Below are 24,870 nucleotides of genomic sequence, written 5' to 3'. Positions count from 1 at the left end.
AGCACTGTACTCTTTGAAAGGGACATGCACGCTGGAAAAATGAACACCCACTGAGAGATCAATGATTTGTTGAATCTCTGGGAAAAGGGTACCTGGGCCATCTGGCAGTTTGATCACACTGGGAACATCAGATAGAGGCTGAAGGGGAGCCAGGGAGAACATCAAGGCTTCCCCAGCTGATCCTCAGGTCCCAGTAAAGCTGGGGAATGAAGTTACAAAGTTCTTGTCAGACAGTGGTGCAACTCATTTGGTAATCATTAGTTGTAAGGCACCTTTAAGCAAGATCCAGGTATCAACTACTTGAGACACAAGGAAGCAAGGTTTTTTTAGACCATTTTTTAAAACCTGTGAAATACACAATTGAAAAGACTACAGCAACTCGTGAATTTCTATGTATGCCATAATTCCCTTCTGTGATCTGATCGCAAATTGGGAGTTCAACTAGCAGTTTCTGGTATGTCTGGGAGAACATTGGAAGTCACACCAGAATGTCAGAAAGGATTTTATTCCATTAAAAACGAACTGATGAGAGCTTTGGCTCGGAGCCCGACAGGTAACTCTACAAAAAGAGGCTGAAGCACGAGCACTGCTGCCTAATGCCTCTGCTCTGAAAGCAGAAATATTGCTCCAACTTGAGACCCAGAGCTATTTAAAGGTAAAAAGGTAAATAGCTATACAGATTTTGAACTTGCATTTGGAGAGCTACACACACACACGCAGCTGCGTGGAAAGGACACAGACTAGGGTCCTCCCATAGTACTCCTTTTATATGGAACACTGCTGCAAGCTGTTTGGCTGTACCGCCACCACAGCGCCAACATGGCCGCGCTACGCGCCGTACCCCTCCGCCCCCAGGATTGGGAGGGAGGAGCGCCGCGCATGCGCTCCGGGCGACGGTAGCGCCTCGTCCCAGCGGCGGGGCAGGGGTGGCGGTGGCGGTGCCCCGTGGGGCTCCGGCCCTTCAGGGCTGGACGGAGAGGCGTGCCCGGCAGCGGGAAGCTGTTCGTGCTCTGAGTTGTGCGGGGAGCGACAGGTGCGTGCCTTCGGGGGCTCTTAGCCCGGCGCGTCGTTTGTGGGCGGGTGCGGCGCTTCTCCGCGCTCCCTCGGAAGTTGGTGTGGGGGCCGCGGGTCGGGAAATTGGCGGGAGCGCGTGAAGGCGCTGGAGCTGCGCTGCGTTCCCGCTGCGCTGCTGCCTTACGGCTGTTCCTCGGGGTGTAGTTTGTGGCGGTGCGGTCTGCGCTCCAGCTGTGCCGTTTGAGCGTTGATAGCCCCCTGCCCCTGCACCCCTCCCTATTGGACTTTCCTCTCTTCGAGTCAGCCCTGCGGTCCCAAGTCACTGGGTGTTCTTTCTCACCTTTGCCCAGGTGTAACTTTGCCTGCGCAGCTGTTAATGCAGTGAGTTCAGTGCGAGAAGGAAGACTCTCAAGAGCCACGCTAAGGAAACGAGAAATTGAGTATGTGGCTTAAATAAGAGAGCACTGTAGTGCTTTGGATGCCTCCGGGGGAGTGCGTGTGGCAGTAGAGCACTGGGGGGGTTCACGTCCCCGGAGAGATGCTGGCTTGTGTGATTGCAGCCTGCCCTCCTGCAGGACTAAAGGAGATCGGCATTCAGGGCTAAAACTAATCTGTCCCTTTCTGCTGACCAGTTTGTAAATGACACGTTTAGCAGCACTGTGTGAGCATATGTTCCTTTTTAAGTATGCAAACGCACTGCACTGTATGCCTGAGTGTGTGGGTGTGTAAATACAAGCACGTGGGAGCAATGGCCAGCTGAGATCAGTAAGACGCTGGGTGTGCATTAAGTAAAGAGGCTCAAGGAGACATGGAAGTGTCAGACTCCGTGCTCCTTCTTTTTTGCTGAGCAGCTGAACTGGGCTGTCACGTGCTTGGGGTGCACCAAGGCAGGATGCTGTTAGTGCACAGGGTGATTCCTTCCCAAATAAAAGGGAAACAGGTCTACCCCAAAATGCAGCTTTACTGTTTTATTGTAGGATAGAATCATGGGGGTTGGAAAAGACTTCCAAGTTCATGCAGTACAACCATCTGCCTACCACCAATGTTTTCTAACTAAACCATATTCCTTAATACTATCACTACACATTTCTTGAACGCCTCCAAGGACAGTGACTACACTACCTCCTTGGGGAACCCATTCCAGCACCCCACCACTCCTTCTGAGAATATATTTTTCCTAATATCCAACCTGAACCTCCCTGGTATAACTTGAGGCCATTCCCTCTTGTCCTATCGCTAGTTCCGTGGGAGCAGAGGCCGCCCCCAGGTCTTTACCAACCACCTTTCTTCCTCTGCACTGCTGGACTGGGTGGACAAGCTGCAGGGCCTTGTGACACCAAGCCTCGGTGTGGCAGGAGGCCTGCCCTTGCACAGCTGCCATTTTATGAGAGGTAGCTGCTGTTTTGCTCAGTTTAGCCATGCTGCTGTGTGACCAACATGACGCTTATACTGCCCCGTGGTCAGGACCAGGCTCCAGAGCTGCTAAATCACTGTTCCTCTAGGGAAGGAGGCTGAGTAACAAAAACTGCATGAATGTAAGATTGCTATTTTCTTTTGTGGTACAGGCCTTATCGGTGAAGATGCAGGAGCCTGACCTGGTTGTGAAAGAACTGCGATCTGTTCTTCATTCCAGTAAACGTGGCATACCCCTGTCAGAGCTTCAGGGTGAATACAGATCACTAACTGGTGAATGGATTCCCTTCAGACACCTAGGATATGCTACACTGGAAGCCTACCTGGCAAGCATCCCTGACGTGATCAGGATCGAGAGAAATAAAACAGGAGAGGTAAGCATCTGTGATAATCACAGAGTTGTAGGGGTTGGAAGGGACCTCCAGAGATCATGGAGTCCAACCCCCATGCCAAAGCAGCTCCCTAGCCCAGGTTGCACAGGTAGGCGTCCAGGCGGGTCTGGAACGTCTCCAGAGAAGGAGACTCCACCACCTCTCTGTGCAGCTGTGCTAGTGCTCTGTCACTGCACTGTGAGGAAGTTCCCCCGCACACTTGTGTGGAACTTCCTATGCTTCAATTTGTGGCCATTTCCCCTCATCCTATCACTACACACTGCTGAGAAGAGTCCAGCCTCGTCCCTTTGCCTCTCACTCCTTAGATATTTATAAACGTGGTTCAGATCCCCTCTGAGTCTTTTTTTTGAAGGCTGAGTAGACCCAGGTCTCTCAGCCTTTCCTCATAAGGGAGGTGTTCCTTTGTAGCCCTCTGCTGGACTCTTTCCAAGAGATCCCTGTCTTTTTTTGCACAGGAGAGCCCAGAACTGGACACAGCACTACAGGTGAGGCCTCACCAGGGCAGAGTAGAGGGGGAAGATCACCTCCCTTGACCTGCTGGCCATACTCTTTCAGTGCACCCCAGGAGCCCATGGGCCTTCTTGGCCACCAGGGCACACTGCTGGCTCATGGCCAGCCTTTCATCCACCAGGACACCCAGGTTCCTCTCTACAGTCTCCTCTCCAGCAGCTCATCGCCAGCCTGTACTGGTGCATGCAGCTATTCCTCCCTAAGTGCAACACTCTACACTTGCTCTTGTTAAACCTCGTCTGGTTAAACAAGAGAATTGCAGCAGACTGGAAATGGCTTTTGTGTTTGTAAAGTCTGGCGAGTTCATAATTGTACCTCTGCCCATGTCTTGGATTACTTGAGAAAAACACTGTAATGTGTGTCATGCATTAATGCTCTCAGAGGTGGAAGCTGTGGCACAGCATGTGTCTCTTACTTTCTTGCTCCTGCAGGCAGATCAGAAAGTAGTGTTTACAAAAGGTGGAAGACTGGAGATTTCCTACAGAGGAGTTCTAACTGGAAAGGCAGTTTGTTTGACAGCAGACCTTTAGTCCCAGTCTCAACCTTTCTTCCTCTGGGACTGCGCTAGTGGGTTGTCCTGAGACCTCACAGAATATTATGTCTTGTCCATGTTTCTTGAATATGTTTTCAGGCTGCAGTTCTGGAGACTTCTTTTTTCGTACAACAGAATTGTCATAGGTTTTGTTGTATACAAACCTGACATCAGGTTCTGAAGGCTTAGCAATCTTTTAATTGTGAATTGCAGTGCTGCAGGACAATGCAGACTTGCCAGGGTGAGTTGATGCACCTCAGCTTAGCAGGTATGCGGGGGAGACAAGCACTCAGTGCAGATGTTGTGGTTCCACTGTTGTTTTTTTTGTTTGTGTGTGTGTGCAGAGATGGATCCCAGCTCAGCAAGAGGATTCAGTGCAAGGGATTTTTGCCTTATTCCTTGGTCTTGCTGCTATAGCCTGCTTCTCCTGGTGGGTTGCCACAGATCTCCTTGCGTGAGAGTGTGAAGCTCCTGGTTGTAAATTTGCTGGTTTGCTCCTCTTTCAAAGTAAAAACAGATGTTGTGCAGAAACTGTGGCTTTCATTCCAGGTCTGGAGATGTAGTGATTAAGGTCTTACTGGCTTACCTGGGTTGGGTGGCATCTGGGAGCTCAGAAGTAGGTCTTCATGGATGTATGTGAAGTGTGGTGAGAGGTATCATGAAATTCTTTCAGTTTTGTGCTGATGCCTGGAAATATCTCTTTTTTTTTTTTTTTAAGCGAAGTTTGCTAAAAAGTTGCTGCCTTTTTGCAGCTGTCAGAATTTGCCCTTTTTGCAGCAGGTAACTAAGTCTGAGGTTCTCTTTTGATTGCTCCAAGGCTGTGTTGACTACAGCTACGTGAGCAAACATGAATTCACATGCCTCTGGGATTGTTTGTGATACTGCAACTTAACGCTTCCTCCTAGTGGCTCCAGGAAATAGCCATCTGTTTCTAACTTGGGCCTTGCAGGGTATAATCTGTTATCCTCCCTTTCCCTTGAGAGCCTTACTTATCCTCTAATGCAGTGTGTGCTGAGAGCCTTGTGGATACTTGTGTAGTGCTGGAGGTGTTTGCTTCTCTGAGGCAGCTGTAAGAAGATATTGAAATGTAGCTATAGAGGTAGAAAGGAGAGGGAGGTACTAAACAGGGCTGGAGGTTGTTCAGTGGAAATCACTTTGCTTTTGGCATGCTGACTGTGCTTTGCATGACTGAAGCAGCTGAAAGGAAGCAAATACCTGGGGCAGAAAAGGCTCATGAAGACAGAGCTCATGTTGATGTTTTGTGATGCTCTTCTGGCTTCTCTCCAGAATGTGACCTGGGAAGACTCAGCAGGAGGGTGGTGTGTGCAGGAGTTTTGAGCATTTCTTGTGAAAAGTGAGTAGAGGTGGAAGAGTCATTCTTTGCCCTCAGGTGATGCTGAGTAGGTTGTATACCTTTTAAAATCAGGAATGGCAGAGAGAGGATGAGGATAAACAGCAGTCATGTGAGGGAATGAAGGACAAAACTGCCAGAGAAGTGTGAAGTGAATCAGTCAGTACACCGTCATGAGTGGACCAGGGCTGAAAGTGTTCCATCTTGAGTAAATCCATGTGAAGAAGCAAATTCCTATTAGTCAGAAACGAGAGGAGAGCTCTCATAGCCTTTTTGAGAAATAGGCACTGCTGTGCACCTTACTTAAGGTACACTCCTGCAGACACCATGGGACACAATGTGAGGTCTGTGCACGTTATCAGAGCTGTGATCTCATTGGGTCACAGAGACCCACTGTGGTAGCTGACACAAGTGGCTACTGCCATGAGCAGGCACGGGCTGTTAGAAAGGGCAGGCTGGGATGGAAGGAAGGAGAACTAATAACATGAGCCCCTCCTGTACGAGAGCAGCAGGGGTGCACAGAGCTCTGCTGTGGGACAGACAGTGAGCTAGCAAGAGCTTCTGTGTCAAAAGCTGTGGGCAGACCGGCAGATGGGTTCTGTTGTAACTTTGATGATTAGGAAGATGTAGTAGATGAAGCAGATGATGCCCTCCTCTAGAAGGAAGAAGCAAGAAGCCTCGCTTTTGTAGGCACTGGTTCTTTCAGAAGGCTAGAACTACTGGGTAAGAATGCTTTCCTGATGCAAACAGTGAAGTTATGAGGGAACGTGCTCTGCTGGACCTGGTTCTTACAAGCAGGTAAAAGCTCAGGAAAGTAAAGACTGTAGACTGCTTTGGCTACAGTGACTTCAGGATAATGATGTTCAGTATCATGAAAGGAGGAGAGTGAGGTAATGAAGAACTTGAAAAGAGCAGACTTTACCTTGTTGAAGAATCCAACTGGAAGAATCACAGAGATTACAATCCTGGAGAGAAGAGTGGTCCAGGAGAAATAGCCCACTTTCAGGTACCACCTCATCTGACTTCAAGACTTTTCCATTCCAGTAAGTAAGAAAAATAAGCAAAGGTTGTAGAAGATTTGCATGAATGAACAAGCAGCTGCTCACTAAACTTAAAAAGGAAATATGCATGAAAGTTGAAACAGGGAGAAGTGAATATCCAAGCATGAGCGCAAGGGCTTTCTTAATGACCACTTCAACAATGTGAGAGCTGAGTTCCATTGCCTTCAAAACAATTCCCAAAGCAGTGCCACTTTAGAAAAGATCCTTATGAAGGAAGACTGAAATACTTGGCCCAGGTGACAGGAGAAAACAGAGGAACAGTAGCAAAATGAGAAGAAAGAGCTGAAGCAACTGAAGAACTGCAGCACTTGGCTGTACTGCATGTCACTGCAGCATTATGAAGTCCCAGCTCAGAGCACGGAGCGCAGGTTGCCACACAAACACCTCTGAAAGGTGTGAAGCATTAAGCATTTCAGATTAGTCTTTCCACAGAGATGAGGTAAGACCTGCTCTGCTACAGTCCACTGTAGGACCAAGTTTTCGTGTCATTTAAGTGAGTCTTTTGAAAGCAGCAGTAAGGTGTGGCCAAGTCCTGAGAGCAGTTCTAAATACGAGAGAGCATCTGTCTTGTCCTTCCTCTTTGGAAGGAACCACGTTTCTCTGTGCAGACCAAGTAAGAGGCTTTAAGAAGAGGGACCTTTTGCACTCTTCTCGTCAAGTCTCTTCAAAGGGACCTGAAGAGTAGCTCAGTTTTGCAGGTTCTTTCACTCATTCCCCAAGGAGCCCGGGGTCACTCTCCAGCAGCCGTGCCTGTTCTTCACGGTCAGAATTTGCTCTTTCAGCCTTGCACCTTTACAGTAGAATTGTGAACAAAAGTCACACTGTGTGTAGCAGTGTTATGGAGTGTTATCTCACAATAAAGCCATACTGCAGTCATCATAAGCACTATGACTGGTAGGAGCTGATGACTTGCAGATTTGAAGTGCTCAGTGGCTTAACAGAAAGCCACGAAGAGCTGGTTAATCATGCAGCCTGTTAATGCACACTGTGATGGAGCTGTACCTTACGTGCTGGAGTCTGACATCGTCATTCACTTCATGTGTAGAAATGTTTCATAGCATACCAGAAGGGTCTGAAAACCTCACATTCTGGATTAGTATTGGCATGTAGGCTTGAAGAACTATGCCATTAAACTATCCCTTGCTTAATGGTTGAAAAGGAGAACTGAAGCTGGAGGGGCAATGAAAAAAGAACAAAATAACAACAACCATTACTGGGCAGTGGTTAGAAAAAACAATCAAGTTCCAGGCAGAAAATATTGTTATGTATCTCAGTGCTACAGTGAAGGGTCAGTAACGACTACAGCAAAGAACTGATTTGCAAGGAGACTTTACTGGTCCCATGGTAGCCTTCTAGTGCTGCCTGAAGCTCAGATGCACTGTATTTAATACACCAGTTGGGCCAACGATAGTCCATCTTGACAAACAGTGCATGAAACAAAGGTTGCAGGAGACATGCATGAGTGATCTGGGAGCTCTGGTTTTTAATCCTATTGCTAACAGGAATCTTAGAAGAGTCAGGAGCAGAATTGTGTGAGCTGGAAGGAATATAGAGATACTGTCCAAACAGGGATGTGGTTAGAAAAGCTGCAGCCCATGTAGAGTTGAATTTAGTGAGGGACATGAGGGACAGTAGGAAATGTTTCGACAGATTTGTCAGGAAAATGATGACTAGAGAAAAAAATCTGAGCCTGCAGAGGATTTGGAATCAGCACCTAATCTTAACAGACATGGAGGAGACCTTCTCTGTCTTGCTATTTGCTGGTAAGGCTACCCATCAGCCACCCCAGGGCTCCTGAGATTGGGAAAGTCCATAGCAAGCAGGCCTTACTCTCAGCAAAGAAGAACTAGGTTAAGGAACACCTAAACAAACTGGCCATGCACTAGTGTATGAGCCAGTGCACTCATGGATGCTGAGAGCTGGCTGCTGTTGCAAAGCCAGTCTTCCCAATTATGCCTTATTCATGTTACTGCTTTTTGGCAGAGTGTGTGTTTGTGAGCAATTGCTGTCAAGGATGAAGTGCAGGAGGAGTAACATTTTGTCATCAGTCTCTGATGAGGATCTTAGAGACCTCAGACCTCACTGAAGAGCTACAGCCACTGCCACCAAACCAGCCTGATGTATTTGTTTCACAAAAACAAGCTCAAGTGTGACACTATTTCTGTTTTTTATTGCTTTTTTGTTGTTTTAATTAAAATATTAAATATTAAAGTATTGTTACTTACATACATGAGCTATATATAATACCTTCTATGAGGCTTGCTCCAAAAGTAATGCCTGCTATTTTATTATGTCCGTCCACATTGTCAGAGGTGCAGCAGTAGAGGTTGAACTTCCTTGTCAGTATTCCATTCCATGTTGTTGCTGTATGACAGATGGCAGCAGAGGGGCAGTCTGAAGGAAAGTGGTTGTAGTCAGTATAGATCTATGAAGGAAAATCTTATCATCGAGGAAGGATATGAGGTTAGTCAGATAACTGGTTGAGTGAAGGGAGAGTAGTGGATGTTGTCTTTCTCAGTTTTAATAAAGCTTTTGATATTGCCTCCCATAATAGAGGCACAAAACTCAACATGAGGACACGTCAGCAGTGATGTGCCATGGACTGGAAGTCTCATGAATGGTGGTTTGTGGGGCTGGCCGTGACTGTCTGTTGGCTGCAGGTATTGGGTGGCTGCTGGAAGCTCCTAATAAGTCAGTGTGTACTGCCTGGGAAGGTGTGAGGTGACTCCTGGGAATCTGCTGTATTGGTTGGGAATGGAGAAAATGCAGGACAGTGTTGTTAAGTGGGGTCTTGGACTTGTAGGATGCTGGGGGAAGCTGGGTTGTTGCCAAGTGGGCTCCAGCCTAAATTAAAAGGGAATGGAGAGCTTTGGGTGGGTTTCCTTATTTGCTCTACTGTTTTCTGAGGTGCACAGTGGGAGGAGGAGATCTTCAAAGGCCTTTGTCTGTTTCTGAAACTTTTGTTGAAGTGCCTGCTGGCCTCTGTGAGCCAGCAGTGACAGAAAGTGGAAATCTTTTTGAGACTGTGGGTGAGCATGGACCTCAGTGACTGTTTTTACTCTCATCCCTCTACTGCCCTAAATAGGTGATTTGCTATGCTGTTGCTTGCCCCAAGACCGTGCATATTGCTCAACTTGTAAACCAACAGAGGAGTTCGAAGAGGAAAACAGGACAGCAAGTGAAATGCCAGATGAGGCTGAAGAATGCATCTCCTGTCACACTAGGAGGTAAGCCTCACGTATATGGCACAGGCAGCTGCTTTTATTAAAGATTTGCGCAGATTTAGAAGCAACATTCTTTGCCTTAAGGTGTGCCACTGAAGGCAGTTAGATGTGTGTTCTCACTGAAAGATCCCAAGTAATGGGATGTGATGCTGACAATAGGGTATCAGTGCTTGCAATCCATGAGCTGTAGAGAAACTTACTTTAACACACTCAAAAAAAAAAAGATCTGAAAATACACTTGGCTTTGTTTCCATTTGGCTGTGCTTCTGTGGGAGAAATGTCTGAGATGTGTGAGTAGAGTGGTGGTGAGCCTGCTTGATTTTAAGGGATGAGCTAGGCCTTGGTGGGGTGGCAGAGATGAACTGTGCTCCCATGGTGAGAAGCAGTCTGGACAGCATCAGCTGTGGATGTCTCTGCAGTTGCTGTTGTTGTTGTGAGTGCCCTGGTGCCCTGACATAGCTATGCCCAAGTTTGCCTCTTGATGAGCTGAAAAAATGCAGTCCTAATGTCCAGCTATCCCAGAGTTTTCAAGTTCAGAAGCCCTGGTTCTGCTTGCACTGCAGTGCAATCTGTTTATGTGTCTTAGCTGTTGCTTGTAAGGAAAGCTTGCATGGGGCAGAGGAAAGTATTACTGATGACCATATCTGGAAACTCTTTAGGAAAGCCTGAAGGAACTTTGCGGCAACCTAGGTCACTGAGCATGCTGGAAGAAGGCAACAAGAAGCCCGTCCTTCGAATGCTGAGAGGCAGAGGTGTACTATCCATCGCAACAAATCCCACCATGGAGAGTGCCTGGTCTGCATCTCCTGCAGCCACTGGGAGTGGAATGCCCAGAGAGATCCCCATGCAGAGGCATGTCACACTCATCAACAGGTCAGTGCATGCAGTGGGAGATGCAGGGACGTGGGATGGCACTTGGATGCTCCTGTGTCTGAGGATTTTCTGGGGTGTGGGAATGTGGGAAGTGGAGAGGGGATGCTGGTGCTGAGTGCTGATGGTTGTTTCTATGCAGCAGGCTTCTCTTTGTCCTCTGTCTACTTGAGCCCTTGCAGCGTTAGCAGTTCTGTGCTTTTTGTGGTGCACATGAAGCCAGCAGCTGCCCGGATGCGTTGGGCCAAGCTGGGATGAGGCGGAAGGTGCTGTTTTGCTGGGTTAGCACTCCATGCTGCTTTTCAGCTCTTGTATGTGAGCATCTCTAATCCAGGCAGCTTATGGAGCTGCTGGGCCATCATTTCTCTTTGTGTGGTGTTTACCACTGCCCCGGGCTGTCAGCTGATGGTGAAGGGTGAGGGTGTGTTGGCACTCACAGTGAGTGAGTCAGCCTCAGCCACACTGTTCTGTAATGGGTGTGGGGCCATCAACATTAGCCAAGCACTGGCTAATTGCAGCTGTCACAGACTGCTTGCAGGCCCAAGGCTGTGATTAGTGTGGCACAGAGCAGTGCCTTGGTATCACCCTGGTGCCCTGAGAAGGGGATGCAGTTACTGTGGGGCAGATGTTTGTGATAAGGGTGCTCCACCTCTCCCTTCCCAGAGCTATGGTGTTTTGCTGTGAGTTTTGTGACAACAGCTTCAGGAGTTTGCTGCTGCTTGGTCATGGGTAAAGGGGAACTGGCTGTTTCTCCTTCCCACTTTGTCATGCATAGGATGTGGGAGAGATGCTAAAGGTAGCTGTAATTCTGACAGGTTCTTTCCTTCTGCCATCCCATGCTACCTTGCAGATGCTGTTGGGGGGTTGTATATATAACAGCAGTCAGCTATCAAAGTCCATGCCAGTGTGCTGCTGTGGACCTGCAGGCCCACAGAATGAGGAGGACTTCACTTGTTAAACGTACGGTAGGAATTGTTGAAGTTGGAAAACAAAGACACAAATGAAAACAGATGGATGTGCTTGGTGTCCCCCTTGCCTCAATCAGCAGGCAGTGTTTGCTGGTGGCTGCCACCCAGCCCCACTCCTGGGATTGGTCTTTGGCCCTTGGACAGTGCGGAGTAGGACGGCGTGGGCCTTACCAAGGTAAGGGGCTTAGGCATGGAAAAGCATGCGTTCCCTCCTCTCTGAAGAAATGTGCCTTGAAATGTGCCTCTAAAGAAGCCTGCCTTACAGCTATGCATGGGCACTTGGCAGAGTAGCATGTCTGATCAGGTTTTTGTGTTGGGCTGTGCTGCAGTCTTCTCTTATTGGTAGCATGGCTGGCTGGGAGGCCTCTTGGTGGGAGCGCTTTTCAACAACTAGAGTGCATGAGGTCTTGCAAGCAGTTGAAGTTTCTGTATCTGCATGCTGGGAAGTAGCATGCTGGCCTTGTGACTGTCTAGCTCTGTGCCACACAGGCTTGGTTCTGGGTTGTCCTGCACCTCTTTGCACAAAGAACTGAGTCCTTGCTGCAGTTCCTGCTAGGCAGCCCTGTGCTCTCGTCATCCATGTCACCTGACGTGCTTCAGTGGTGCAGTACTGGGACTAGAACACAACTGATCTCTGTTATGAGGCTGTAGCAGCATGAAAGTCTCTCTTACCCAGAACTATTTGTGGTTTAAGTGACATCCTGTACCTGACAGAGGAGCAGGTTTGTTGTTTTGTGAGGACAGCAAAAAAGTGAAGGGCACCTAATTTTTTTAGATCTTGAAGAGGAAGTATTGATGGTGGGTAGGTGGTTGGACTAGATGATCTTAGTGGTCTTTTCTAGCCTGAATGATCATATGATTAGAAAGGTGTGAATGTGAGAGACCCTTTTCCGTTTTGTGATTCTGTTCTGATTAAAGGTCATCTTGAAGACTACATTAATAACGTGCTAGCCTTGGCTTCCTGTTGCTGTTGTTGCTAATTTCAGCATAGTACTTGATGCCTCTACTCTCTTCAAAGATCCCAGGTGAAGCTCGGAAGGTCTCCTTTGATGTTTCTGTGTCCAGTGTTTCCTTTGGAGTTGTCTGTGGACTCCACAGGTGGCCATTGTCCTCATGTGCCCCCTAGGAAGGGACCATCTACAGAACCTGCTTACTGCATATCCAGTGGATCCTCTAGTATGAAGCTTCCTGGGATTTGCAGCAATTTTCCATGCTTCTTTGAAGAGCTGTTTTGGTGCATCTGCTGCTGTGATTGCTCCTCTGCAGTTCTTCCTTGCATATATGCCTTTGGAAGGTGCTTGGTCTTGGTCTTTGAACTCTTTTCTGCAACTCTTGCTCTTTCTTGCTTGCAGTGTAAGTGATGCAGTACATGCTGCTGTGACATCTCTGCTGTCAGGAGCTCCTGCTGAATGTGCTTCCAGTATAAGCTGCTATTTGCTGGGCAATCTCAGAACAACACCTCCAGGCATGACACTTGTATGCTTTGGAGACCACTTTGGGTGAAAAGTGTTGAACAGTGTAGCAGCAGCATCCACAGAAAAACTTTTGAGTTCCTGTTTATTTTTAAGTGTATTCCTAACTTCTGAAGCCTAAGGCTTTCAGGAGGCATGACAATCAAGAAGATGGACACGTTCATGTTCAACAGTGGGACTGAGACTAGACAAAAGAAAGACTAAATTGTGAGGCTGAATATTACAAACATTATGACTGAGTTGAATATGTACTACTGGGCCTACCTAATCTGTTTTTGTGAATGCTTTCCTACTGAATGTTTTGTTCATCTTAGTGATCAGCATAGTAAGGTCGCACTAGAAACCACTTGTTGATTTATCTTGCTGTTGCTAGCCAAAGTGTCTTCCTTGTCAGAACTACAGGAGTTTGCTTTTATGTGGATAACCAGTTAAAAGTTCGTGGAATACGTCCTGTTTCACATATATGTCTTATAAGCAAATAGAATGCTCTTTACAGCCAAGAAAACGATTTAAAGCAATTTTCAATTTTAGGTCTGCAAAGAGGTCAGCTGTCTCACCACGGTTTCAGAAGGAGCTGCACGTTCAGCTGTCCAGAAGGCCTTCTGTTGATTCAAATGGTAAGTTTCCCCCATTAAGAGGTGTTTTGTTTGTTTTTTTTTTTTGTTCATTTTGCTGGCATTTGAACAGGTGTATTCCTAAGAAAAGCCTATCTTGTTATTTGTTTTGAATGAAGATAGATTTGTGCAGAATACCAAGTTTTGTGAGCACACCTCTCACTTTGATTTCATAGTGCTGGGAAAATAGATGTGCATATTTGTCTTCCTATTTGTTTCTGTCTTCGAGGAAAGTGTGTAGTAAAAGTCAAAGCCAATCACACAGTAACAATGAGTAGCTGGAGAACTGGAGGAGTACGCTTAACTTCACTGCCAGGGGATGGATATAATAGCAGAGGCTGAAATCCTGTTTTTGGGGAGTAAACAGCCACATGAAGGCCAGCTGACTGTCCTAGCTGTTCAAAAGGTGTCATTCTGCCTGCCTGAATCCCAGCAGTTATGTTTTTGGTAGGCTTGTCAAATGGTGATCGCTTTCTTTGAGACTTGACAGGTTGATTTGTGAAGCTACAGCTCTGGTGGCAACTGGTCCCCTCCCCTCCCCCCCCCGCCCACAAGAGAAGAGGAGCAGAGAATGAGGGAGTAGGAAAGTTAGTGATATGAGCCTCCAACAATAGGTAATGACTTCCCTTCTACTATAGGTGGTGCACAGAACCACACAAAGTAGCTGGACGTTCACAGAAGTGTAGAGGTTGGAAGAGAATTCAGAGATCGAGTCAAGACTGTGCTGGATTCAGTCTTTTACTTAAGACATATCTTAGAATAAAAAGTGAAAATTTGGTCTATTTTGCATGTCTTTTAATTTAAATGACATACTTGGGTATTTTGTTTTATCTTTGTTGTATGTGTACTTGGGGAAAAAAAAATTATCCTGTGACTGTATTGGGAGATGATGGCCTCATTGCTTCTGAGAGGCTGCACCACTGCCAGAGATTGTGTCCTCTTCCAGAATCCTTTCTGAAAAAAAGTTTAGTATCTGCGTATGAAAAGAACAGCAGTGACTGAGAATTCTACTTCAGTTATGTCCAAGTGTGCAAGGCTTCCATGTGTCTTTCCAATGGAAAGTGGCTTGAAATAGTCATACAGGAGAGTAGCATTTTAGAATTGGTGTTACGCTGCAACTCCCATGATTCATGTTTAAGTAGGTAGGTAAACATCTGTCTCTACTGATGAGATTACTTGAAGGCTCTATTTTTGTTTAACAGATAACTTGAATACATCTGGTGTGGAGACGCATACTGTTGCCTCTGGCCATTCTGCTCCCAGCATCAATGAAATTCAGAACCGTGTTAAGGAGATTTTGAACAAGTACAAAAATGGTGTTTGGATGTCAAAGATAGCACAGATTTATGAGGAAACATACCAGGAGGAGCTTAGCACAGCAGTGCTCCGTCAGCTTGAGCACTGTCCACATGTGTGCACAGTAAGTATTGAAAATCATTTTTGTGGAGGATGCCAGTATCCTTCAGATTTGCATGCTCATTTGCATTGCATTTGTGTTATTTTTAATATGTAACAGGTTTTTTTTTAAATTAACAATGCCTTTGGAAACAACACTCAAAAAATCAGTATTAGGAGCTGTTACAGGAGGCCTCACCACCAGCTTAAGATTCTTCAGTCACTGTGCTTTTGTCTTTTCCACACAGTGGTGGTTTCATTTAGGGTACAGTGCTACTTTGCATCAAGGTTTTCTTTCTTGAAAAGCTTTACTTTAACATGTCAGTCCTATGAGTAAATGCTTCCAACTTCAACATCAAACCAAGACACCCAAAGGATATTAAAGTAATGAGAATCTCATTTGCTTGAGGTGACTCTTCATTCCATACTGCAAAGTATTTTTATATTAAATGCAAAATAAGTGTTGTACTGATCCTGAATACTTGTTCTTTAGGAGGAGCAGTATTTATCAGACTGCGGTGTTCTAGCACATACATAAAATGCGTTTGTCACATCTTATTACAGACATCAGCAACTTATTGTAAACAGCAGTGATTTGTTTTGATGGTTGATAACAGCTCCTGTGTTATCTGTAGAGCAGACTGTTCTGTTTCAAGTTGCTTAATTCATGCAGCAAATTTTATCTTTTCTAAGATAACAATCCAGACAAAATGTTACTGTTCACACAAGATATTCTCTTTGTATATGCTTTCTATTTCCTTGTTATCTGCTGACTTAATCTCTTTTTATTTCTAGTAAAAGCATATACATTCATTTTAGTGCAAGTAAGCAGTCACTAAGTCTATGGAAATGTTCTAGTATAGCAAGCTCAGTACAACAGCAGTTTACTTGATTTATTTAAGATCTAGTTCCAGAGCCTCTGCTATAGGCCAGGACACATCCCACTAGACCAGGTTGCTCACAGCCCCATCCAGCCTGACCTTGAATACCTCTAGTGTGGAGGCATACACAGTTTCTCTGAGCAACCTGTTTCAGTGTCTCACCAGCCCCTCAGTAAAGAGTTTTCTTCCTAATAACTAGTCTGAATCTACCCTCTTCCAGCTTAAATGGGTTTCTCCTTGTCCTGTCGCTATTTACCATTATAAAAAGACTCTCCCTGGCTTTCTTGTAAGCCCCCTTCAAGTACTGGAAGGCTGCTATAAGATCCCTTCTCCAGGCTGAAGAGCTCCAGGCTGAACAGCTCTCTCAGTCTATCCTCATAGAGGAAGTACTCCAGCCCTCTGGTCTTCTTCCTGGCTCTCCTCTGAACCCACTCCCAACAGTTTCATGTCCTCTTGTGATGATTGCCCCAGAATTGGACACAGTACCTCCAGGTGGGGTCTCACAGGAGCAGAGTAGAGGGGCAGAATCACCTCCCTTGACCAGCTGGTCACACTTCTCTTGATAAAACCTGGGATAAGGTTGGCCTTCTGGCTGCAAGTGCACGCTTATGGATCACATTGAGTCTTTGATTAGCCAAAACCCCCAAATCCTTCTCCTCAGGGCTGCTTTCAAGCAATTCTCTGCCCAACCCATTTTGTCCAGACCCAGATGCAGTCCTTGCACTTGGCCTTGTTGAACTTCACGAGGTTGGAATGGGCCCACCTGTCAAGCCTGCCCAGGTCCCTCTGGATGGCACCCCTTCCCTCTAGCATGTCAACTGTACCACTCAGTTTGATGTCGTCTGCAATCTTGCTGAGAATACACTCAATCCCACTGTCTATATCACCTACAAAGATGTTAGGTAGTACTGGTGCCAGCACTGAACCCTGAGAAAAACTACACATTGCTGGTCTCCACTTGGGCAGTGAGTCGTTGACTGCAGCTTTCTGAGTGCAAGCATCCAGCCAGTTCCTTATCCAGTGAGTGGTCCATTTCATCAGATCTGCTTTTCTCCAATTTGGCAACCAAGATGTCATGTGGGACAGTGTCAAATGCTTTGCACGATTCCTGGTAGATATCATCAGTTGCTCTTCCTTTGTCCACTGGTGCTGTAACTCCATCAGGTAGATAGTATATGTTGCCTAGCTTGGCAGGTAGGATACTTCATTGATGTTTGGCTTTTTTTGCAAATACTGTTAATCTGTTAACATTTTATTGAAGCTGTGACTGCTCGCAGAGAGCAAATACTAAAGCCTCAGGAAGATGGCAGGATAAGCTGGTAAACATCACCAGAAAATAGAACAGAACTGCTTTTTTTCCCTTGAATCTCTGTTCCTGATCAGCATCCTCTCTCTTAGTTAACCTAATCCCATTGTGTCTGGCAGATAATTTTTTTACTTTACAGTTCAGAATGAATTATGTGTCATGTCAGAGAAGATGAGTATTGTCATAGTAGCCAGTTGTTGCTCAAGGAATACTTTGCTTCTGTAAGGTTTTGTTCTTGAAGTAATTTTCACAGCGAACTTAAGTTGTGATGCAAAAATCATTCTAAACAGAGTAGTGGACTTGAGATAATAAAAAATCAGCTCTAATTATATGTAATATATAGTGTGTGCTTAAGAACTGGAAAATACTTTGCACGTGGAGGAGACATGTCTATTGGTAATGGCTGGTAGTAGGTACGTATGTCTGAAAGCTTGCACGGTTTACACTGGCCGTGTGAAATATCTTCTGAAGATGTGCTCTCACCTTACGATAGTTAACTTTCTCTTGCTGTGCTTTTTGAACAAAACCTGCTCTCAGTGGCCATTACTTGAGCAGGGGCTGGGCTAGATGACCTCCAGATGTCCTTCCCAGCCTCAACCATTCTGGTGGAACACTGTGATGATTCTGATCAGTGTATTTTAGATCAGTCCTTAAGGACCTGTGTTATAGTAAGAATAATGGAACCAGATTTTCCTGTTTGCCACAGAATCATGTTTTTTAACTAGCCTCTGCTGCACGTTTCATTTCCCTGCCTTGCAGAAAAATAATAGAAGATAGCTGCACATGCTAGTTGTGAATACAGTGTTGGAAAAAAAAAGTCACTGATAGACACTTTCTGAGTAGAAACTCATTTCAAGATGTTTCTCCATTTCATTGTTAGAAGGTATCTTCATAATCTAGGGAGGTTGTACTTGTTTTACTTAGCTGCAATGTCAGTATTTCAGTTGGGGATTTTTTTTTTGCTTTATTATTTTGGACTCTATTTTCATTTTTGAGAGCTTCCTCTGTTATTTGGGCCTAGTACAAACATTCTTCTCTGTAGCATTGAGTCAAACTCTGTTGCTCTTGATAATATTCTGACAGCTGTTGCTGTTCTCTTATAATTGCTCTAACTGAGAAGCAACAGCAGGTGTGTCCTTTTAGGGCAGGCCTGCTAGCCATATTAATGGGAGGGACCTTGCAGGTGTATCTATAAACTCTTCTGGGAATAAAGGTGAGATATTGGTAGTAAAGAAACTGTGGCTGGTTTGAATTTGCTCTTGTTAACCTTTTTGCTTGTTATTATGTACTGCAGAAGCTTTTAGTTATGACTGGAGGAATCTGTTGCCTCCTGAATATTAGCTTCTGTGCTAACCATTTGCTAATGCTGTCCACCTGAAGTAAAATAATACTGAATTAAGGTGAAACATCTTACTGAAATAGCTACCTTTTCCTGCCTATAAGTTATTATCTCAGTCAGCATCTATGTTGTCCTCAAAACAGAGCTAGAGAACCCCAGAGCTATTATCAGAGTTAAGAGGCTTAAAGGTCTCTAAGGATCTCTTTTTAGTCTGCTGCCAGTCTTTAGCCGGTAAGGTCTAATAACTGTGTCAGGTATCATTTTTTTCACCTCTGTGCAAAATTTTTTTCACCTCTGTTCTGCTTAGCACTAGCTAAGCAGAGTTAGCCAAGAGACACAATGTGTAAAAAGGTAGACTTTTGCTTCCAGCTTCATTCAGAATGATTTGCAATACATTGCAGCACAGCTTTCTTGAACATATAGTTGTTGAAAGGTTTTGATAGCAGGGGGAGCTGCAGGCAGGGGGTGCTTTCTGTAAGCAGAACCCAGCACTGACCTGTGTCAGTGCTAGGCAGCTCCAACTGCTGCAGAAGGGACCAAATGCTGCCAGAACTTGGCTGTGAGAGGTGCTGGGTGTGCTCCAGAGACTGAATAAAGGGGAAACTGCTGCACAGTGGCAGCTGGGGAAGAGGGTCGCCACCCTTGGACAGTATGCAGGGAGCTGCAGCCAAAGTGGGAGCCAGTGTGGGATCAGCTGGGGAAGGATGGCATGCATGTGGAGCAGGGGCAGGGGGGTGACCATGGAGGAGCAGGAGAGACAGTGTGTTGTGGGCTGAGTCTCCCTATTCTGTGTCTGTTTTGCCCACAATGGCAATTGATGAGCAGTCTCTCTACGTTTATCTCTACCCTTGATTCCTTTTCCATTGTATTTCTCCCTGTTTCCCTTTGAAGAAGAGTGAGAGCTGTGTGGAGGAATTTAGCTGTCCATCGTTGTGAAACCACTACTCAAAGAGTTGACAAGAAAAGCTTTTGCTCAAACTAAGGAGGAGAAAGAAAAGGGGAGAGAATATAGAGCTAGACTTTTCTTGGTGGTGCACAGTGATGGGACAAGGAGCAGAAAAGCTTCAGCACAGAACATTCACAGAAGTTTGGAAGAGTCGTTTTTTCAGGAATGTAAGCCTGATGAAGTTCTGTGTTCCTACCCTCTGAGACTTTCTCAGCAGAAATGCTGAGTGACTGGAGCTAGTGGGCCCTGTTTCGGCAAGCAGTTGTATTGTATGGCCACCAGAGGTCGTTTCTGGTTTAAATTTCTGTTCTTAATTGCTGCCGGTCTGCATTTTGCGGGCCTTACAAACATCTTATTTTCTCTTCATTTTTGAGGAATTTCATGAAGATATTTATTTCTGCATCTCAAAGGTATTTGATCTATGCTTTTAATAAAACTGTTTGCCTCCCCAGGAGCAGTCTGCATACTTTAAACTGGAGCCATTGTTACTTCTAAGCAGTGATAGTGCTTATCTGCGTAACTATGTTCTGTTTTGGAGTATCTCTCTGAAGGAAAATACTTGATCTGTGCATGGATAAAATGCTATGCTTGTTGAAGGCGTTTTGTAATTGCTAAGGGAGTTTAAAGTGGTTTGAAAATACTGATCCACTGCCTCCAGTCCTTTCTATCCTCATTTCATTATGGTTTTTTTTTTGTTGTTTATTTGTTTGTTTTTTAAAAAGGACCTGTATGCTTTTCACAGTCAATCTTCAGGTCTTAATCTGTCTTGATTCATATGGTAATGATTGTCTTTACTAGCTATTACCCAGTAATAAAGAATAAAGGTTAGAATTAACGGGTTTACTTTTAAATAGTCCTTACTTTTACTCAGAACTTTCTTCTTCATCTCATCAAGGAATATTTGATGTTCCCTGGTCTATTCATTTTAATTTTTTCTCACTATAAAACCAACAGTAATGATCAGATAAGCATCTTCTGGAGTTTACCCTCTAATTTATACTGGGAATAGCAATCTAACTCACAACAACATGTCATAGTCTTTGGAGCCTTTGATGGTCCTATTTGGTTTCTGATGTACATCTTTTGATGTCTGGACATTCTTTCTGAAGTTGTCACTTTGGCTTAAAATGATGTAAATTTTTTTTAATCTATGCTTTTCTTTTTTTAACATAAAAGAAATAAGTTTTAAATCCGGAGCAGAGGATAGACTCCTTAGTGTTATTATGTTCTAGAATAGGCAAGTTAAATTCTTTTTACATGCAGGGCTGATGATCTCATGAAATTTAGCACAGAGCCTGGAGAAAAGGAGGTAAAATATTTAGTTATAGTAAAGTTACTTTTAGTTAAAATATTTAGAGAAAAGGAAGTGAAAGTATTTTGTTACTTTTCCAAAACATAAAGGGGGTTATATGGAGCAAGTGAAATCGCATGCAGAATGAAAGGGTGAGAATCAACCAACATGCTATGAGGAAAATTCTGTTTGTCTGTTGTGAATAATTCTTTAGTGTTTGGATCATGCAACTCTGCAGTAGGTTGTTTTGATAGTTGCTGGTCTCTGTCTTTGGAAGTTTTCTGAATTTCTTTGAACAAGGACAAGAGCAATTTGATTTGCATTTGATATCACCCTAGCTTTAAGCAGGTCAGACTAGGGACCTCCAAAATTCCCCAGAGCAATTTTTTTTGCATTGTTGGAAAATTACGAAATGTGCAAGTTCTTCCTGGCATGCATTGGTTACACCTCTTCTGTCCTTCCTGTTGTATATCTCTACACATTTTGTAATTACTTTTATCATGCTAAATAGCATAGATGCTTATGAACTTGATGCAAGTTCCACAGGTATGTTGAAGTCCTTGATAAAATTTCGTGTGTTCTTGACTTAGAGCAGATTCATAATCTTCAGTATATAGTTATCTGTAAGGCATTGCCTTTCATCTCCATCCAGTGTAGAGTAATCTTGCATGTCTCCTTGGCTTAGTGAGCCTACTTGGAAAGATTTGGGACCAAAAGTTTGTGGATTCAGCGTGGATTCCTGAAGCTGAGGATTCATGGATATGTTTATCTGCATTCTCATTTCTTCTTCTTCCTGGGGTTCTTGCAGGAAGTATTAACCATTCTAGTTTTCACTGATAAAGAAGGGTACAGACAAGCTGCCATGAGTGCACAAGACTTCTAAAACATTTATGGTGTAATGGTTAACTTCTTTTGTGCATGTGAAAACTTCTGCCAGTTTTGGATACAGTCTGTTCTTGTGTGTAGAAGGACAACTGAGACCTATCCCTAAAATCTGTGTTATAGCTTGATTTTGCACCAGCCTAGATGATGCAATGCACAGAAAGTATATGAAGTACTCTTTTATGATCTTATGGTTTAACCCATCAGGCAGCTGAGGACTGCACAGCCGTTTGCTCACCCCTTGCTGTACAGTGGTAAAGGGGACAGAACTGGGGGGGTGGGTTTGGATGAATATGATTCTTGGGTTGAGGTAAGAACAGTTAATAGGAAAGAAAGGTGGTGAGTGAGGAAGGGGAAAAGAATACACTAAAAAATTAATAGAGTGCATTTGCTTGTCACTATCTGACTGTTGCCTAGCAAGTCCCTGAGCAATGGTAGCCTCATTTCAGCCAACTCATTGCTGATATGGAATACCCCTTTGGTTCACTTGGGGCAGCTGTCCTGGTTCTGTCCACTTCCAATTCCTTGTGGACTTCCAGCATCGTTGCTGGCTTGAAAAGCAGCCAAGTCTTCAGTCTGGTGTAAGCACTGTTCTGCAACAACTGAAATGTGTGTTATCAACATTATTTTTGTAATAAATCCAAAACATAGCATCATATCAGCTACTGTGAAGAAAAAAGTCTATCCCAGGATAAGCAGTGGCCCTTAAGGGGTTTTGCTGACTCTCTAAAACTCTGAGCAGCATGTGTCAATTTTATCCCTGTGTGAAGAGCTGTGCACAGGAGAAAATACATGGTTTTTAACACAGTAATGGTCTTTCTCATTTTTTCCAATGTATTGGAACTAAGTGTTCTTGTCTCTCTTGATAAAGAGAGACGTACACAATTCTTGTTGTAAGTTAATACTAATAAATTATCTTGTTAATTTACCCAGTCGCATGTTGCTGAGACAACAGCAAGGAGTGATTTTTGTAAGGCTTATTAAGTCCTGTTGACATAGATACCACAATGAAAACAAATACTAGGCCTGAAGAGTAGCAGACAATCTAGCTATCCAACTTGTTTATTGTAGGAGTTGCTTTTGTTTCAGGACCAACATGAAAACACTGATAGCTTTTGTCACCTCAGTTCTACATAAATATGCCTTCTGAGTTTCAGATAGGTTGATCTTGGTCGAAGCTGTGTAGCTGTTGTGAGTTTGCTTCTGCAGTTTCCAATGGGTGTTTTCAAGACAATGTGAGATGCTCCTTGTTGAAACTGACAGAGTGGAGACATGTGGACTTGTAAAACATCTGGGACTGGAGGGAAGTTGAGGGCTTTTATGATTTTTGTTATTGGCATTCCACATCATAACATTACATAGTGCATTAAGAATTAAAGAGTTAATGCTCCAGCTCTGTGGATTATCGATAGTTATGGGTATACCTGTCTCAGAAGAGAAGAACAACTACATTCCCCAGGGGACTTTGCAGTAATTTGTATTTTTATGTATTTCTGCTCAATGGGAAAGATAAAAACTGTTTGTGTGTCACGAGGCACTCTTTGGGGATGGACTCAGCAGTGGGTGCTCACTGCCGTCCGCCTTCAGCATTAGCATAAGGTCTTTGGTTTATCGGACACTCTCTCTTGCTCATTTTATTTGATTTCTTAGCTTCAGTTCCAATTACATGGTATTATATCATTTAATTTTGCATTCCAGTATTATTTAGTAATTAACTTTCCTCCTCAGATCGTTGCTGCTGTTTTCTGTCTAGGCCCATCTCCCTTTTCCCTCTCCCGGGGCGTGGGTCCGTGTGTCCCTCACCCCATTCATCACAGAACCAGGCCAAACCAGCCCATAAACCACTGATGTATGGTTTAAAATGGCTAAATCAAATTTAATATGAAACTTATTACAATTCGAAAATCTCCTCCTTAATTTCGTAACCCATTAGAAGGAAATGCTTTTTCCTGAGTACTATAGAAGATTGCTTTTACAATACTGTGTGACAGTATCTGAAATACACAATCAAATCTCCCTTCCCTTAGTGAATTAAAATGGGGACTTTTGTTTGTAATCGCTTATCTATGCGGAATTGATCAGGAAGGGAGGTTAATATGCAAAACACAAGTTTGTGGAGTGTGCCATCATCTGCTTCTTCTTCAAAAAAAAAAAGAAGTTACTTATTATGAGTAATGCATAACATTCATATTTTTACTGCAGTAGTATGTGCTTGATATTCCCCCCACATTGGAGAAGGAAGCATTGCAAGAAATAATTGCCTGAAGCTTAGTTCCTTGTAGATGCCCACTTCAGAGTCTGTATAAAATGCATGTTATATGAATGTAATTTTCAAAATGCTCTGGACTTAAAGATGCAGCTGATTACTGACTCTACTTCTTTGTTTTTCAAGGTGGAGGAAGTACGCACAGGTGATGAGATGAGCAAAATTTTTTACCCTACTAAAAGAGTACCACCAATAGTGAAAAGCAGTACAGAGCAAGAAAAGGCATCTCAGAATGTTACACCTTCAAAAGTAAACCCATTGTTAAAAGCAAGCATGGAGGCTGAGTCTGCTTCATGTAATAGTGACTTCAAGCAAAACGTTGTTAATATCTTGATTAAATATCCCAGTGGTCTTTGGGCTGAAGCTCTTCCCAAATTGTACCAAGACACTTACCAGCAAAAATTCCCAGAAGGAATTCTAAATAATCTACAGATGCTGTCAGATATATGCATAGTGGACTATGTATCTAATGTCCCTCAAAAGGCCATCCTCTATGTTAAAACCCAAAGTTGCACTGATGAGAATCTGAATGTCACTGAGAAAATCCAGATCCCTGGTGGTGTGAAGGCCACAGCTGAACAACAGCATGAGGAATCCAAGGAGCAGTATCCAGAAAGCATATCTGTTCCTCCTCTGATTATACCATCAGAAGGACCCATATCCGTCCTGGTGATAGAAGTGAACAACGCTAATGAGCTTGTGATTAGGCAAGTTCTTTTTTTTTATTTATTTTTTATTTTTTTGACTGTATAGTGTGCAGGTCTGCAGGACTTTGTTATTTATGCATGCTGACAATTAAATCTAAATTTTTTTTATATTATGTTTAAATGGGAGTTTATTAAATTCTGATGGATTTTGTTATTAGCTTGACTGAGAGTCAAAGCAGATAGGACTTGCTGTTGGAGGGCTTTTCTCAAATAATCTTACTGTAACATGTGCCATTCAGATTTTACTATAACACCTATTAAAGCTTTTTTGTTGTTGTTGTTGTTTACTTTTTGACTTGCTTTTAATTACGTGTGAATTTGATTTGTTCAGATTATACTGCTGTTTTCTTCTTTGGAGGTGGAGGAGCTTCCATAAAACTACTGTACTTCTTGATTTGGTGGTTATTAGTACAGCCTCAGAATTGTTTGAGAAGTG

General features: G+C 44.1%; 1 protein-coding gene across 1 annotated transcript in view; it reads left to right on the top strand.

Annotated features, from left to right (window-relative positions):
• Positions 1-2,581: 2,581 nt before the first annotated feature.
• TDRD7 (tudor domain containing 7) overlaps positions 2,582-24,870 on the top strand; it is a 36,562-nt gene continuing 14,273 nt past the window's right edge. The window contains exons 1-6 of the mRNA XM_065745665.1: positions 2,582-2,801; positions 9,359-9,500; positions 10,157-10,370; positions 13,339-13,445; positions 14,624-14,841; positions 23,854-24,434. Coding sequence (XP_065601737.1) covers positions 2,595-2,801; positions 9,359-9,500; positions 10,157-10,370; positions 13,339-13,445; positions 14,624-14,841; positions 23,854-24,434 — 1,469 coding nt within the window. The 5' untranslated portion in view covers positions 2,582-2,594. The remainder of the gene's footprint in view (positions 2,802-9,358; positions 9,501-10,156; positions 10,371-13,338; positions 13,446-14,623; positions 14,842-23,853; positions 24,435-24,870) is intronic.

This window comes from Cyrtonyx montezumae, unplaced genomic scaffold (genome assembly GCF_038088225.1).
Source record: "Cyrtonyx montezumae isolate F1298 unplaced genomic scaffold, pur_monq_1.0 scaffold_36, whole genome shotgun sequence".
NCBI lineage: Eukaryota > Metazoa > Chordata > Aves > Galliformes > Odontophoridae > Cyrtonyx > Cyrtonyx montezumae.
The sequence above is the reverse complement of the archived record's forward strand: the minus strand, read 5'-3'. Positions and strand labels throughout refer to the sequence as shown.